This window comes from Amphiprion ocellaris, chromosome 11 (genome assembly GCF_022539595.1).
Source record: "Amphiprion ocellaris isolate individual 3 ecotype Okinawa chromosome 11, ASM2253959v1, whole genome shotgun sequence".
Classification (NCBI taxonomy): Eukaryota; Metazoa; Chordata; class Actinopteri; family Pomacentridae; genus Amphiprion; species Amphiprion ocellaris.
The window spans coordinates 15,980,057-15,998,223 of record NC_072776.1 but is presented as its reverse complement, the minus strand read 5'-3'; the positions used below and the strand labels follow the sequence as shown (position 1 = coordinate 15,998,223).

At 37.8% G+C, this 18,167-nt stretch overlaps 1 protein-coding gene across 22 annotated transcripts in view; it reads right to left on the bottom strand.

The window, feature by feature from the left end:
- The window catches only part of stxbp5l (syntaxin binding protein 5L), a 150,818-nt gene that overhangs the window by 54,440 nt on the left and 78,211 nt on the right, over positions 1 to 18,167 (bottom strand). For all 22 annotated transcript variants that reach the window (XM_035950486.2, XM_023275188.3, XM_023275193.3 and 19 more), the window contains exons 5-7: positions 13,641 to 13,775; positions 3,399 to 3,462; positions 659 to 742 (exon numbers count right to left, since the gene is read on the bottom strand). In XM_035950486.2, coding sequence (XP_035806379.1) covers positions 659 to 742; positions 3,399 to 3,462; positions 13,641 to 13,775 — 283 coding nt within the window. The remainder of the gene's footprint in view (positions 1 to 658; positions 743 to 3,398; positions 3,463 to 13,640; positions 13,776 to 18,167) is intronic.

The following is an 18,167-nucleotide window of genomic DNA, read 5'->3' as shown; positions in this document are numbered from 1 at the left end:
TTGATGCTGCTCAAAGATGTAAACTGCACTCCACTTTGTTGAGGTTCAAATTATTGCCATACAAAAAGGATGAATTCTGTTACTTAGCAGGATCAGCGATGGCAGGAAATGATAAAAACATCAGATTCAAGGTTGTTAAGACTACAATGGTCGTTCCTCTTAGAGAATTCTTTCCTTCTCCTGGAGACCTGAAATCCATTCTGCTTCATGTGTGGCTCAGAGTAGGTAACATTTGTGCATCACATTTATTGCCTTTTAAATTACATGCTCCCAAGCCACAACAAAATCTTCAAAGTCTCAAAAAAAAGGCAAAAAGACTTTGGTGTCATAAGCAGTTTGTAATTTTCTCACAGATGCACCCCCCACCGTGACACATTTTGGTCTCATTTTTGTGGCAATTTGTTCTCTATTACCGTCAATTTTGCTGAATTCTTGTATACGCACCGTTTCCTGCTGCTATAACAAGGCATTCCCATCGAGATCACTAGAATGAATCTAAACTTTTATGGAGATATGGTGGAAAAAACACAGAGAGCTACTGAAAATGTGCATTTTAATGTCAAGGCATCATCATGACAAGAAGAGAGGAGACCCTCTTAGAAACAAAACTGTTACACCCAGCAGACGCTGAGTTTCTTGATGCAGGAGAGAAACTCACCTCATCATAATAGATTCTGAAGTCAGCCTTCTTGGCCCGAAGGTCCCACTGTACAATCGTTCCACTCTCAAACCCTATAAGCAGCTGTAGTGTGGAGACAAGGAATAGAAAATAAAGAAGAGATGTAAGCGCACAGCAACAGTTGTAGCATAACTTATATAACACATTCTTTTTGACTGTCTGTGAGCCTTCAGTTGTTTCTGAAGTTTCAGGGATGCTGTTTGTGATTTTTAGTGTTAGTATGGATTGTAACGTATGATAAGTGATGATCTACCATTGATCATATACACATTTGATTTCACCACCTGCATGGGCATGTCTTCTATCAGTCCTTTACAGATATGTAGCAGAGTTACAGAGACCTGCAGGATAAACAAGGTATACCCTCATACCCACTAGATACAGTGGAACACATCACAGATATGTTTCTACTCAACATATCTTGAACATATCATGCCGTTTATTTTATAACTATTCAGCCAATTGATCATATACTAGATGCAAATGCGCATAACCCTGGTGACCAACGAATAAAGGAGAAGCTTCAAACATGCTATAAAAGGGCTGTATTTTAACCAAAACCAAGATGTTTTCCTCGAAGTCTTGGTGACTAAACTTGGAAATAATGGTTCCACACATCTCATGGATGAAAGTTCTATTGCAGACTTACTTCTTCACCTCCTGACTAGAATTTCCAAGCCTCATAGTCTTTCCTTCATAGGGCAAAAAATGCTTCCTCTTAAAATGGAACTTTGAATACAGTTTAGCTGTAAAGGAACATATTTTTGCAAGACAGGGCTGACCTGTATACTGTATGTATGTAGCTCTGCAACATGGGGTTTGTCTTATCTAACAGTCAAAAAAGTGGCTGCCTCACTTGCTAAAACTGGCTGTATTTATCTACATAAACACACACATATTAAGACAGTTACACGCGCACACTCGCAGGTTAAGAGCAGAGACCAGAGTTGATTCAATCTGATGACCGATAAGGGGCAAGAGATAAGGAGTGTTGATAAAGTAGCACTCTGCTATTAACACAGAGTGGGGAACAAACAGCTCTCCTGCTGAGAGGAAGGACTGTGTGTCATCTCAAATCTGTAGATGGGGAGTGTAGGGCAGGTGAGGTGGAAAAGAAAAACTGCCTCTCATAAATTCTGCAACCCTGAAGCTTAACATCGGTAACACCAAGAGTCAAGGCGAATGAAGATGGAACGTTAACAAATGCATAAAGGACACACACTGTAAAATCTCAAATGCATGAAGTATTTGGAGGGAGATTTGCTTTGACTTTGCAAATAATAAATCAGTGTCATCTAATTTAAATGATGAACAATGGTTATACGTTGCAAATATGCTCTGTTGTGGGTAGTTTAAAACTAGAGAATACTGCAGCAAGCAAAAAAAAAAACAGCACTGAAATGAATGTAATTTTCACACTGCATGAGCAGAGATTTCATCTATTGGCAAGTCACCACAGAAAAAGCATTACCATCAAAACCAAGGAAACTGGGTACAATTTTCATGAAAACCTCAAATGAGATGTAAACACAGGTGTTACTGTGAAACATCAGCAGAGGAGTATTCACTTTTTTGTAAACAAAATCCTTTTTCAGTCAATCCAGTTGATATTTGTCATTTTTATCAATCTTTGATTCAGACACTGTCTTTAATTTGCTGGTTATGTAGGCTACTATTAGACAGAACCGCCTTAACATCACTGATAAAAATCTGTTCAAAAATCATTGGAGTGAAGCAAAGAGAGGAAGTTTGGTTATTTCATCCAAACCTGCATGAAACCTCCATTTTTTGCTGTCTCCTGAGATTCTAAAGTGTAGTGTTTTTTTGATGTCCAAGGCTGAGAAAAGCAATAAGCACATGTATTATCTGTACTATCGTTACTAGTGTACACCGGAACATTGATAGGTCAAAATGAATCATACTGCTGATGCTGGCACACTGGGCAATTTACAAAATGCAAAAGTTTTGAGAAACGACATCGTTAAATATCCCCTTTTCTTTTGCGTAGGGCCTTTTCTTGCTAAGGATGAAATTTCTACTCTTTCAGAATAATGGCACTGATTCTTCTTTTTAAAAATGGTACACACGGTACTACGTCTTTTCTTGCACTGATTGACTGCAGTGTGTGACAGAAACTGTAAACTCATGTCTTGTTTTTATGTCTTCACAACTTGACAAGTCTGGTTCCTCCTAGAGGCAGGCAAAATCCATTGGGAAAATCAATATGCTCTTCAATGACCTCTCTTTTACAGCAACCTCCACCTGCCACTTTTCCTACCAATTTGACTGAAGCTTCACCCTGAAAAAAATCACTTCTCTTCACATGAAGGGAGCTGCAGGACCCTTGTAAGTGAAAAACAGAGGGACGAAGGAAAAGAACATGCGAGCAACAACCGGAGAGATACTATTCGGGGAATGGTTCTCTTTCAGTGAGCCACAGAGAAAGGCAGGCTGACAGAATGAGTGGTGAAAAAACAGAAATGTTTGAAGGAGAGAAAGACAGAAAACAAAGAGAGAGGAAGGATGAATATAGAGAAAAGGCAGAGGGCATTTGGAGGACAGATTTATAGCAGCGAAGAAAAAAAAACAGATTTAACTAGAGGCAGAGAAGTGGAAAGAGGGAGGGATTCTCTATGCTGTAGACTGCTTTAACATTCAAGTCGGTGCTTAAGGAGAACCAGGAGGTGTTGCTGGGTGCTTCTTTTATCTGCCTACTCACCTTGCCTTCATCCTTTGGGCTGTCGCTCAAATGAACTACAGGTCCAGGGTGAGTTTTAGTTGATCTGTGATAAGAAGGAAAGATAAGAGAGAGGCGGAAAATACATCAACTGCAATGCTGTGAAACAACACTGTAAAAGGACACTTCGTCCGGAGAGGACATGGAAGTAATGAGGAGAGGTTTTTACTCTACCAATAAAAGACATAGCTGACTGTTTAGATCAGAAGCTTACTGCATGCTAACACACTGCTTCACTGTGTGACATTTAAAGCAGCTATATGGAAGAAAATTACCCACTGACTGCATTCACATTGCAGTCAGCAACAACGACTAAACCTTGCTTGCAGTGCTTATACCATTTTAAAGGTGTTTTTACTATTCCAGTCTTAACATTCTCCCAACACATTCAAGTACTTATAGTACATTATACCTGTCTTGAAATTACAACCTGCAACATACAGTACATTGTTTATTTCTGTCATTAAGTGCCACATAAAGAGAAAAAGCCAATACTTTGCCTTCCTTTTAAATTGTAAAAAGTTAATCATCACCCATTTATTCAAAGACCTACACATTATCATGTAGCTGTTACAACTTCGCCTCCATGTGACTGCTAAATTAATCAGACCAAGCTGAAAACATTGGTAGTAGTTTGACTGTACTTGAGTATTTCCATCTTTAGTGTTTTGCTTTATGTTTTGCTGGATTTCTGCAGCACAATTCTGTGTTTTATTGCCCCTAATTAATGATGAAATTATGAGGTGCAATTGTACATTAAGTGTATTTCCTTTGTATTTCTGGCTTTATGTTATTTTTTTTCTTTTCCAACTCTGAAATGGATATACATGGAAACATGGAAAAGAGGATATTCAGGTAACTAGTGCAAGATCCCTTCATTCAGACTGTTACAGCCCCAGATCCTTGGTCTTCTCTCTCTTGCAGGTCTCTATTTGGGTGGAACCTAGAATCAGCTAACCTGCTACACCTGGCCAGTATCCCTGGTTATTTTAAGCCGGCCTGCTGAGCCATATCGCTCTCTCTCACACCCATCCATCCCTGCTCTTATTTGTCGTAGTCTAGTTTGTTGTACACTGACAACATGCAGCACACATTGACTATTGCCATCATACACCCTCACACCACTGATGCTTAATATCACCCCTCATTGTCATTGTTTTTTCCTTAATAAATTGCCTTTGTTTGCAGTAAAAACCATCTCCTCCTTTGTTGCGGCCTAAGAGCCAGTCGTAACAATGACTCATTTTAAACATTTGCTTTTGAGTCTGTCTGAATGTAAAGACAGAAATTAGCTGCCAGGAACTGCCATTTTGCTAACTGCATTAGGGACTTCCATCTGGGAAAAGCTTGCTAACTGACCCAATCACCAGCATCTTTAGCTTCATCCCTGCATGATGGTTTGTTTGCATGTGTGAGGTTGACTTTCTGTAAACCCAACAGCAAAAAGCAAAGGTGGATTACCCCATGAACCATTGTCAAGGCAGTCACAAGTCACTGCAGCTTGATGGTTTGCCATTTATTTTAACTCTAGTACACAGACAAGAAAGTAAATCAAATGGAAGATAAGAACAATGATGTAAACAGAGGCAGAAAGACAACAGGACTGTCCTGTCACGTTGTGTAACTGGTGGTGTCCCTACAACAAGTAAAAAGTCATTTTATGTGTTGTATATCTTGTTCACTGTGACCTTTACAGTATTAACTCAAACTAAACACAAAGCTATTCAGAGCCTGCTGTACCAGGAAGCTAATTTTTGCATTTTTGCATTAAAAATTCATACAGATATCCCATTTTTAGTTGCCTCGTTATATGCTATTTGCAGAGTGCAAAATTGTCATGACCCATAGAGTCACAACAGCTACAATAACTGGGTATATGGCAGATTGACATAAATTGGAGTTATCCTTTAAACTCCCTATCAGTTTAGAAAGCTATTAAATTAAAAAAGTAGTGCACATACAGATCATCATTAATAACTATAATCCCATAAAATAATATTGTACTTCACTTCACTTCAAGTACATTGTCCCTCATTTGACTGAGGTATAATGAATGAATGAATGGCTTTTACTTGAAAAATTCTTTCTCTTGTGTATGTTCAACAAGGACCACATGATCACCTGCAGGCGTCATAATAGCTGCCACAACCAGGATATTTTAACACTGTGGCTGAAATGTGAGCTGATCTGGGAAGCGGAGGTAAAGTGTGACTGACATGTTCAGATGGGCCCATTTAGTTATGCCTGCTGGTGGAGAGCGATAAAAACATGAAACCCCAGCAAGCTCTCAATACATTCCTATTCCACAGTTTAAGTACTAATAAGTCAAGGTATCAACAATCCACCTGCAAAACACAACACCTGTCCAATCGGTGAAGTACCACAATGGGTGAATGTCAAAAGCAAATCCTGCTACACCAGCCGTTCGGAACAAACAGTACACTGAGCTGAAAAACACTTTCAAATGTAACATGTGCACTTTTGAAACCAAACCTTTTGTTAATTAATACCAAACCTCCACACTACACAAAGAGACTAATGTTGAAAACACCAAGTTCTTTTAGAGTAGATTAGTTTAAAAATAGGGCATTAAGCTATTGAGAAAAAGTTCACACTAGTTATTAAATTTCCGATTGCGCTCCGACTGGCGAATGCTTGCTTTTGTAAGTAGAAATCTTGGACCCTGGAAACAAATATGTGAATTTGAGGTGAGTTACTGACTGACTTCGTGGCATACTGATGAAGTTTTCACTTCTCATGACAAGGCTAGTCTTTGAAATGCACAGAAAGTGAATTGAAAGGTTTCAAGAAAAAATGCATACACTGATGAACACCGTGTAAAAGAATATTTTCAGAAAAATTGTGAGGCCAAATAGCTGAAGAGTATAGAGTCTTACATTTCCCAAATATATTAATTGATTCTGTTATTAAAAAAAAAAATCTCAAAATACAGATTGTATTGCCGTTCCCAATGTAGGACTGCTTCATTACTTCACTAATGCTTTACATATATGATTACATCACTTTAAATGTATACATTACGTTTCAAAACCATTAATTGCCAGTAGGAATTCTGATTACTCTTCTTTTAACTGTGGCTACTTTTCCAGACTGATCATATGTCTAGAAACACTTTGTAAAGTATGTAGAACCTTCTAGTGTATAAATTCTCCAATGTGATGTCATTCCCATCTTTGTGTCATTACTCTCCAGTTCTTTTGAGGTGGTGGTGGGTTGTGTGGATTTAGGGCAACAAGTTTAATTTAATGATTACGTTTCTCTCATAGAGATGTAATAGCATTGGTGATGAGCAAAATAATCAATTTAAAAGCTTTCATTAAAGGTACTAATGTCCAAGTCTTTATTACAAAATGATGTTCCTAAATACGGTCAAGACATTCCACAAAAAAACCCAGCAACTGTTGAACAAAACTCAAGAGATGTGAAAACCAGAATAGTTTCCCTGCATTTTGCCTAGTGAATGCTGGAATACGCTACAGCACACAATGCACTGATTAACAGGTACACTTCATAATCTGCATAAATAACAGTAAAATGAAATATATTAATAAAAAATATTCTTTTAACCATAGCTTCTATGAGGAAGAAAATACAATAAATGAAACTGAATTGAGAATGGAGAAGCAAATGCATAAATACACTGTAAGGACCAGGAAAAACAAGAAAAACCATAATGTTTTGTTTGTTGTTGTCATCCCAAGACTGACTACCAAGGCTGTTGAGATCACAAACACAAATGCAAAGACATCTTTCGTTCTAGCAGGGCCAGCGAAGCCATGGCAACCCATCACCGTTAGGAAAGGGTAAATAATCAACACGACACATGAAAAGGAGCTAGGCAGGGCAGGAAACAGTAAGTCAGCTGCAGAGATGTGAAGTACGCCATATATGTGAACTGTACAGAGAGTAAATCATACTGTAATCACATAGTGTCACATACATTCATATAATATCACATGAGCAAAGGCTATCTATTGCACATTTCCTTGTACAATATCTATTACTTATAACTATTACGAATTTAACATGATATGTCAAGGATAAACATACAACAAAGAATGCCAGAGCTGCACAGTAACATATTAAACACATTTTTTGTAATTTCATTTTACTTTCTCCTGGCCTTAATCTAAGACCCAATGGAGCAGGTTAAAACGTATGAACACTATGAGCCCTAGGCTATTTTAAGGGGATTTGCAGTACCTCCACTCTTAATTGCTCATATTGATCATTATAAGGGCTAACCATAAATACTGTACTTTGTTTTATCAGTCTAGACTATCCAGATCTCCCATCATTTGATTTAGTACACTTTTCTATTAGCCTTTATATCAAGGAAAATACTTATTAAGTATGAAATTGTTATGTTTTTACATGTATGTATGTTTTAAATGCTGGCAGTAGATATCTTTTCATAAGTGTGTAGTGGAAATTGTCTGGAATCTGGTAATATCAGAACTATGATGAGACTGTATGACTTACATAAAATATGTGCTTAGTGCATAACAGAAAAAAAAATTGTTGTATGTACACTCAAGTGTGCTCATACAGAAGTCTGCTTGCAGAAGTGCATTGCCAAAACACACAAACCAGGCAAACGTTTGCCTTTGTATCACTGCAGTGAAAAAGAAATCCATTATTTGGTCTATATATTTTATACAAAGTGGGTTCTAATGTCAACACTATGCTGAGAGACTATATGGAAATTTCCTGTAACTGGATTACTCTACCATGCTTTATGCACAGAGGGAAAAAAATCGTATCACTGGAAGAAGCAAGTTCCACTGTTTATTTTGGTATGAGGTACGTTGTAAAACAATAGCGATTCCATGACTTATTCAACCGAGAAGCAGTAGAGTGAAAATAGGTGCACAGGGAGTCTAAAATTGTTTTGCCATGAACCTGTTGACAGTCTGCTGGGTGCATAGCAGCAATAGTTTCACCTCATTCAAAAGCTCAGACAAAAAGGGAGAAAAAGAAAGGAGCGGTAGGAGTGACATATGTACAGAGATCTGCACATATTTTTCAGTGTTGCATGGCTGACCAATATTGGTTAAGCAAATTTTCTGACCTTGGGGTCTTAATTTAGAAAGTTGGTAGAATTAAACATGTTTGAGAACTGCAGGACTAAAGCATGGTGAGTTTTAGCTTATTAACTGTTTGGTGATGTAAATAATTCCCTCTTCCCTCAGGCCATATCCCTCATGAACAATAAACCAGAAAATCATTAAGGACTTCTATCAGTGCAATATTCAATACATATACAGTATTCAACCTCATGTGCAATACCCTTATGTGCAATATTGTAATTTAAATAATATTCTAATTTATTACCCTGGTTTTACACTTACTTTTACACAGTACTTCTTATACTTTTTATACTTACACTTAGCATTTCTTATTTAGAATTGTCAGATTTAGATTTGTTTATTTATTCTTTTACTGTCTGTTGTTGTTGCTAGGCACTGCTATCTATGCACCAAGTCAAATTCCTTGTGTGTACTCACTTGGCAATAAAGGCTTTCTGATTTCGATTCTAATTCATTTCAATATAATGATCAGATTTAAGATCAGTTTTCCAATAAGGCCAGTGAGCTCGAAACCTCTTGCTTGGCTGGGTTCCTCTAAATAGATTTATACCTTTGTCTACTGTTAATCATTACCTAGTAAAAATAAAGCAAAAATAATTTCATGATACAGGCCTCCAATATTCTTCCTTACTAAATTTTTCTCAGTCATTGTCCTGTGTTACAAGAACTTCATATTGGGACTTCTTAGATGGATTTGCACTCATGTTTTCATCGGGTAAGCCAAAGACCCCACAGAGCTTAGGATGTGGTTTCCTGTTTTTAATTTTCATTCTTTTAACCAAAAATATAGTTAGAGAAGTCTTTCACTTAATTGATAACATATTTTATTTTGACGTTCAGCAAGTCATTGTTCCTTAAAATATAGAAAGAAAACTAAGAATGCCACACAATTTCATTAGAGCACCTGAAAGGCTGAATTATGTACTGATAAATCTCAACATTGCAAGGACAAAGAAATCACTGCAAGTGGTTAACGTGAAAATATTTGCTCTATTAACAAATAGAAAAGGTTTAAATAATCATCTTACAGTTGTCTAACAGACTATACCTTTTAGAAAAAGACAAAAAAGGGGATTGTAGAGTAAGACTTATAAACTGCAAAATTTTCTTCAAGTAATTCACTTTTATTTAGCCGGCAGGCATGACATTTTGGTTTCTGCAGTTTTCATGACTTTGTCTCTAGCAACTTCAATTCAGAGACAGCATCCTTACTGATCAAATCTTGAAGAAACTCATGATTTTCACCTTGCCTGCCACATTGACCACTCTCCGGAACTTCATGGGCGCAGAGTGGTAAAAAAAGGGGGGTGTTCCTTATATGGTGAGCATTATTCATACAGAATACGCTCATTCAACAGCTGGGCATTCACAAATAGAACAAGGAAAGAAAACTACAGTAGACTCGCTGGCCTGTGCACATGACAAGATTTCTTTCTTTCTAAAACTAAAGTATGATCTGTCATCTGTCAGGAAACCCTGTCTTTTTTTCAGTAATGTTGGAACTGTATGGAAAGCCAGAGGTGCAATAATACACCTCGGTTTGCACATCTTTCAATCAAAATGCTGTACATAAGTTGTACAGCAAGGTTCCTGACAAACAGTGAGGTATTTTATCAGACATGATTGCTATTGGGTTTACCACTTTGAGGTGAAATAAAATGTTTTGTTGTTCACTTTTAATATACTAGCTTTACTACAACACTGGCCTGAGCAAAATTGTTATTTCTAATTGCTATGACTGTGAACATTAAAGTTAGTCTATTATGTCACTTCAAAGTGGAATTGGAATCGTATTTCTCATTTTTAATGTTTTGGGTTTAGTGCTAAAAGGCAGCACTGAACTGAGTTGTGACAAGAGCTGTTTATTAGGACATATTTTAGTCTGTTTATTTTGTTGGTTTGTAAAATAAAACACTGGGAACAGCTTGGATGCAGGCATTCCTCAAATGTATTGTAGAGTTATTAAATCATTATTACTCAGTTATTAGTTCTTAAAAAATGTCCAGCAGATACACTGATTTGATTTTAATAACTTTAATGTACCTGACGTGTACAATGTGCAAATGTATTTTCTAGGAAAAGGGCATAGGTTCATGATCTGGTATCGGCAGGTACTCAGTACTAAATGACTAAACTTGATCAGGACATCCCTACCAAAAATGGTTAAATGCCATTTCTTGTATTGGAGGAAATGCAAATACTGCCTAGTAACCTCTATTTTAACAGTCAACCAAGTGCTAAGCTTTTGGTTACTTTTTGATTTTTGGACTGTCATAATGGAGACTCATTTATGTATTCTGTGTTGCATATATAGGTAGGGTGTTTTTCAAATTGTATCTCAGGTAAATGTTGACTTTGTCACTGCTTAAACCAAGACAATAGTCTTCCCACAATTCTAACCCAGTTATATGCATTTCTGCTGCATGTACACATTTTTTACTTATAAAAGAAATTGTGGCACCAGGAGGTTACTGAAAGCTCATTGTTTATTTTACAATCCTAATAGCAGATGCCAATGTTGATTACGCCTCACATGATGCCTGGCGTAAACATAATTCTGTTCATCAGAGGGATTTTTGAACTGCGGCACAGTGTGCACTGGGCTGCTGTGTTTTCCCATTTCTTCTTGCATCTCATTTTTTATATCTCATTTTGGAGTGAATGTCCTGAAGATGAAATTGTGCATTAAATATGATGCAAACCCATTTGAATTTCAATGAGAGCCCGGCCCTCCTGTTTGGGAACAGTGGCCCCAGTTGAATTGTTGCTATAACAGATTGTTTTTCAAGAGAGTACGTTTTGATTTGTATTAAATTAATGTAACTGTGAATGACTTGTCACACAAACAAACAAACAAACAAACATTGTAAGGCCACAAATGCACACAAAAGTGTAAATATACCTGAAACATGAATGTGGCTCACACTCTGTAGTTTGTATGGTTAGTAGAAAGAGTGGATGATTTCTCCCGTGCTCACTAAATGTTCCACAGCAGCAAAAACAGAAAGTTCCTGCTCATTCCTATTCATGTTCTGTGGGAAAACCTCCCTACAGACAAACAATGAAATCCCCCAGTCGCTCTGTGTGTTGATGCGAGAAGATTCATTCTCTACAAGTTCAACTCGTCATGAACTTTACTTCAGAAAGGTACAGATGCTAGCGATTAGAAAATCTACAATATATTAGCATATGCTCAAACAGAACACAACACAGAGAGCACAAAAATCTGTTGACTGTTTAGTCAGAATGTTAAAATTACTTTGTACATTCTTAAATTTGCTATTATGTGATATTTGATCATAGGGAAAAGGATATTTAGTCGTCTCAGTGCATGCCTGCATGTTTGGTCACATCTGAAAATGCTGATGAGCTACAACATATAACCATCTGCTGAATACTGTGTAAGATGCTGTAAACATAGCCATGGCTACAAACCAGATGGATGTCGCCTGTGGAGCATATCCCAACCCATTTCAGACAGACAAGAAAACCAAATCTAATCGTCCAAATGGCAGAAAAATGCATTATGCCCTCACTCTTTCGTGGTAAACTGTAGTCAGGTAATTGTATCCAAGTCCAAGCACAACTTTCAAAGCTATAAAGAATATCCATTACACCTATTTTTTTAAACTTTACTTTCTACTCCTATCCTCGTTTTAAATTGCCTATTCACCACAGCATTTTTCAAAGTAGTGCAGTCACACATTATTGAGCTGTCACTTTGCCAAACCACAGTGTAAACAAAGGTTTGTCTTAATTTATTATATGACTACTTTATTAATACAAAATACAGGGTTCCTTGTGGCTGTATTCATGCATATACAGTCATACTCTTGCTACACAACAGTTAAAATAATTTTCCGTAGATTTATCTATTTACAAATAGAAAATGGTTCAAGCACAATGCAAGAGAACTTTAAGCCATGCATATGTACAGGATATTTGCAAAATTCCAACTACTGTGTCACCCTCAGAGACTTGCAATAACTGGCAAACAGGCCTCCCACACTTACACATCAGTGTTAAGACTGCTCACTATAGTTTGGGCTGTCACAAGGCAACAAGATGGCTTGGTACAACAGTGACTTGTGACTGACACTGCAGCAGGGGACATGTCAGGGTAACACCAGAAGAGCGGTGCGTAGGTGGGTGAAACCAAGAAAAACAAAAGGCATACAATGCATCTGAGCACCAGTTGTGTATTGGATGGTGCTCTAAGCTGTCAATCTGCAGCATATGTCAGCTACACAGGCAACACTCACAACAAACCAAAGTGTATGTCAACAAATTAATAAAGAATTCTACTGTCTGATAAGTTATCTCAAGTGGAAATGGGAAGCATTATATTACACTTGGAATGCTTACTGCCAACTGGATGAATAATGGTGGTATGTTGTATGTTTTTTCTCTGTAATCTGCCTGTAGCACACTTGAATTCAACTCTTCAACATCCAAAACATCTGAGAAATGAGGGTCCCAACATTATGAGCACAAAATCAACTGAACAACCCAAAGGTTTTGACTACAGTGTTTATATCTCACTGTCACCCACATAATCACTCAAAGTTAGAGCTATAACAATTAAAACCATCTGCTGTTCACGTCTCTCCAAAATAACAAACAAGCAGACAGTCTTTCTGGAACTCACCCCCTGCTGAGAGCCAGTTGGTGTAATTAAACATGTCTCTCATGTTTAGACCTAAACTTTGAACCGTGAGATAATGACTGCTGACTTTTTTAATGGCCTAAGTACTACAAGAGTACCAACACAACACTTGTTTGGTTACAAATTTCAACAGTCTCAATCAATATTGCTGAATTACATTCCAAATACATCACAGGTCTGGCAACATCTGAAAATAATTTAGTTGATTTTTTTATTATTATTTGCCCAAATCCCATGTTTAGGAAGCAAATGCATTAAGACTCAGTAAAAGAGCAACACAAAAGCCAGTCCTTTTTTTAAAATTAATATTCTACCTCAGCACCTGCCATCTACACAACTAGCACTGTCATTATTCTCACTGATTAAGAATCATCACTGACGATAGTCTGTTTTTGTTTTGTTTTGTTTTGTTTTTTAAATCCAGTATTTGCAGCATTGGATACTCACAGTTCTATGGCCTTGTTCCACATGATGACGTATCCGGACAAAATAAAGGATTCGATGTTGACAATGTGTGTGTTTCCACGCTCCGTCCCCACATACAGCCATTTACTCTGAAACGGCAGGTGGCAAAACGTAATCCTGGAGAACAGGAAACAAAGAAAGGAAAAAAAGACTTTGTTAGAATATGAACAGTGACAAAGGGGATTCTGATTCAGTTTGCAGTAAGGATTGTGCTGTTTGTGTAGGTGCATTTCCACGCAGTGCAATTAAACACTGTAGTCTTGCAGAGTGTGTACACATTGACACCTATTGCAGTATATGCACAACCCTGTTACCACCAAAGCATTTGAAGCTGCCAATATTACTCTGATCATGATTAGGATTGTCAAGGAAAAATTACTCTTGTCAATGGCAGTCACCTTAAATCATACTGTAGATCCTATAGGTCACTTCAAATTATCCTAAGGGTTATTACTTTTCAACCCTGTTCCTATCTGCTTTTCTTAAAGTAAGGGTGTGAGCACGTACAGGCCTTCTCTGCCTTTAATATGACCCTGAGAAAGGCAGATGCTGCAAAAGAGTGTCTCATGAGAAAGAGACAACTGTTGTAGAAAACAGGTATTGTTTATTCTGACGTTACTGAGCAGACAAGTTGTCTCTATATTGGACTGTAATGTAAGTACGGCCTTCCTCCCAACTCAATATATACCCAATGTCGTAGAGAATCCTCAGAACTGGTGCTGGCAATGCTCACATCACTGTGTTGCTTATTGTATCACTTCTTCTAATATCAGTAAACCTTACTCTCAACCTAAGCCATCTGAGTCTCCAGGGTATCTCTGCATCTGCCTCCTCAATCTTTTCTCGACATTGCAGAATTTCCCTAACAGAATAGCTGTAGTTTACGTTGATGTGTGCGTATTTGTGTTCATTAACTCACAGTCAACAAAAAATAAAAGCTATTCAGCTTGGAACTATATGTTTGTTGTTTCCCTGTTTCCCATGTCCTAAAATTAAATTATTGCCGTCTAAACAAACCAGTCTGTTATATAAACATGCTTAGCAATGACAGTAGCATTCTTTAACAGACTCTGCTCACGTCACATTCAAAACCCTAATCTTACACCAGTGCTCAATTCTAATAACTTGACTTCTTGACAGAAGTCATATCCTGACTCACTGACCGGAAGTCATACCATGACTCATTCGCAGATGTCCCAGCCTGACTCATTCTGTGTCAAAGTTTAATTTAGACCACAGTCTGTTTTCCTTCACAATGAAGTACCTTACATATAGGTAATATTGCAGACATTCACTCCTTCCGCTTTTTACGTCACCATTCATGAGTCTCTCTTCTTATGAAACTTATGCACTCACCCTGTAAGCTTTCTGTAAGCTGGTACAAATACCCGGAACGCTTCAAAACAATGGCCAGAAGTCAAAGTCTAAACATTTTGTTCTATTTTTCCATTTTATATTAGCCTGTCGACATGAAGGCTAAGCTGGTTAACCATTTCAGGTTCAGGTATACCCACTATCCCCCCGCTTGAAGCTTTAAACAGTGTAAAATCTAAGTTATTAAATGAAGAATATTTTTTTCACACTGTTTACAGATTGTGTGGTCTTTACAACAACACTGTATTTGTCTGTGTGTAACTTCGGACCTACAATGGAAATCTTTTAAGGCAAGACAAGGTACTAATGGTGCACATTATGACCATAAAAAATATATCCTGATAAAGACCCCTGTTCCATATATTAGGTATAATGACGGTATATAAAAAATGTACCCTAAGCAGCAGATCCCAGGCTCATATCCTGTCTAGGAACCATTTGCTGCTCTCTCGTTTTTGCATTCCCTGTTTTTCCTTCTGTGAAAACGAAGGCAAACATTCTCAAAAAATTATTAAGTGAAGCAAGACTGCTTAATCCATTATTGTTATGCCAGTGGCATGTATCATCTGTGTAAGCACCTTAACTAGGGAATAAAGATCAGCACACAGTAAGTCACTCTTGTCCATGCTGATTACCTTGTAGAGATGGGGGGATCACTGGGTTCCAGCCCCACAGCCACCCACCCAGCAAGTGGCAGGATTATTAGATAGAAGACAAATGAGATGGCAGATGATTCAATAAGGATTTTAGGGGCTTGAGGAGATGACAATATTCAAACTGGCAGGGGAGGGGGACAGAAGTGCTATGTGAGCAAGAGAGGATTATACAGTCCTCTGCCTTTTACAACATGCGTTTAGGCGTATCACGACAAATTTACAAATTCCCTGGTTTAGGGAAGCTTTTTATTCAAATCTGGATCATTCTTTTACTTAAACAGCAAGTGATAAGAGGATAATCTCTTCACAAATTTCTATCTGTACAATTGGGCAAATTATGTAAGACCATGTAAAAATGGTAATATAAAATGCTGATAAAAATTCATTTAATTTGAAATATTTTTAAAAACATATCAGCGTTGCAGTTTGTCATCATATATCCCATGCAAAAAGAGGAATATAAGAAGAAATACAAAAAGAAGCTTCTATAGAAAAAAAATTCACATACAGCTTTTATTGAATTTTAAAAAAAAAGCTTCTTGAGTCCCTCTATGTTGGTTTCCATGATGGCTTTCTTCTCTTATGTCTTCTGGAGAATGTGCAAAAGTGAAACCATCTACGTCACCTCTTGTTGCAGTTCACTTGTAATGTTTCTAGTGTTCTTCTTTTGCTGTCCACTGAGTGCTAAGCAGGACTCTTGAGTTATCTTTAGCTCTTCCTCTAAGTTGGTGGCCTTCAACTCATTTTTTCCCCCCCAAGGTGTTTCTCTGGTTCAGAGTTTAGCTTTGAGCTGACCAGTTTCATGGTGTAATCACTCTTTGCCCTCCTTGTGTTCAGTAACTTAGTCAGGTCTGAATCAACCTCTTTGGCACTTATCAGTCCTGTCACATCCATCTACAAAGCCTGTGTTCCTCCAGTAGGAACCTCCTCTCAGTTCTTGCTTGCAGAGTGTGCTACAATCAACCTGCCATTGATTCCATCCCTTCAAGCCTGCAATAAATATTTATCTTTCATCTCACTCCACTTTCCTCCCCTCGTTATCTTTTTATCTACAATATCTATCAAACCTAGCTAGCTCTAGCTCATGATATGGTAGCCTGCTCATCAAAAGATATCAAAACAATAGGCACTGCTGGGCAACCAGGCGTAGCATGAATGCTCAGCATTTTCAGTGACGGGTAAAATTACACTCCTCAGTAGTTTAAGGTATAAAATATGATTTTTTGTTTGTTTTTATCCCACAATAATTCACTAGATAATAAACCAACCAATTGTAGGAAAACCATGAACTCAGAAAAGCAGGTGTTTTATTTTACTGGAAAAACATGCTTTTGAGAACACCAAGGGAGTTAAACTAACCCCTTGGCGCTTCCAGTGTTAATGAACTAAACAGATGTAGTGATTAATTGAACCGGTGACTTCATCTAGGAAACTGACAACCTTGCCATCTGCTCTGCATGACTCGTGACACAACTGTTCTACAACAAATTATAGTAGCATTAAAAAACAAAACCACAGATCCTTACATTAGCTCAATTTACTAATTTTACTGCACCGAAATTAACTGTAAGTGTTCAGTGTGTTGATTATTGTAACACGCATTGTGTGTGAACTGTCTTCAAATTCTTTTTTGACAACAGCATGACAGCTGAGGAGGAGTGGCAGCCACGAGCTGCTGGCTGACAGTTATTACAAAACAATTCTCTCCACCATTCCAGTGATTCATACGTTATTCTGGTGGGATTCTGATGGGGTGTTAGGGTGCTAATTGTCAGAGGTTCAGCCTTGAGACACAGAGCTAAATGGAAAGCCGCTGCCCAGTCTCTGATGGATGACTCATGATACCCTTTCTCCTTTTTTCTTAGAGCATGATTCACTGCTCTTCCGCTGAGAGCAAGTGGTTCTGCCTCCTACCTTATCGCACCAGGTAGAAAGCCACTGAAAGAGATTTTCAACACCTTTGAAGCAAAGTATTATTTGAAACGTTTACCTCTGTGGTTGTGTGGGCATATGTAACACACAGTGTTGGGTACAGCTGCTAGGCGATGAGACTAAAATATACAATCTCAAACGGACAGGTCTGCAGTTCGTAGCATGTCGTGATTTGACAAAAGCAGTAATGCACTGAGGCTGTTGCAGCAGCAAAAGTAACGTTCTTAATCCCGGAAGAGCACAGAATCCAGAAGTTTACTCTGCTTTGGCATCCCCCGTCCCACAAAGAGCTATTAGACGCCCCAAAGCAGTAACCTCCAGGGTGGAAAAGTGAAGCTAAAACATGCCAAAAAGTGCCAAAACTTGCAGTTTCTTAAATGGTCTCTTGATGGCTACTTTACAGCAGAAATAATCTTTGTTATAATCGGTTTTGTTAATTTGGATTTAATTTACTGAAGCTTATCAGGCATTTCTGTTTATCAAACGGTCACTAATACCAGGAAAAGGTACCGATTCCTATCAAATAAACTAATACAGACCTTTACTT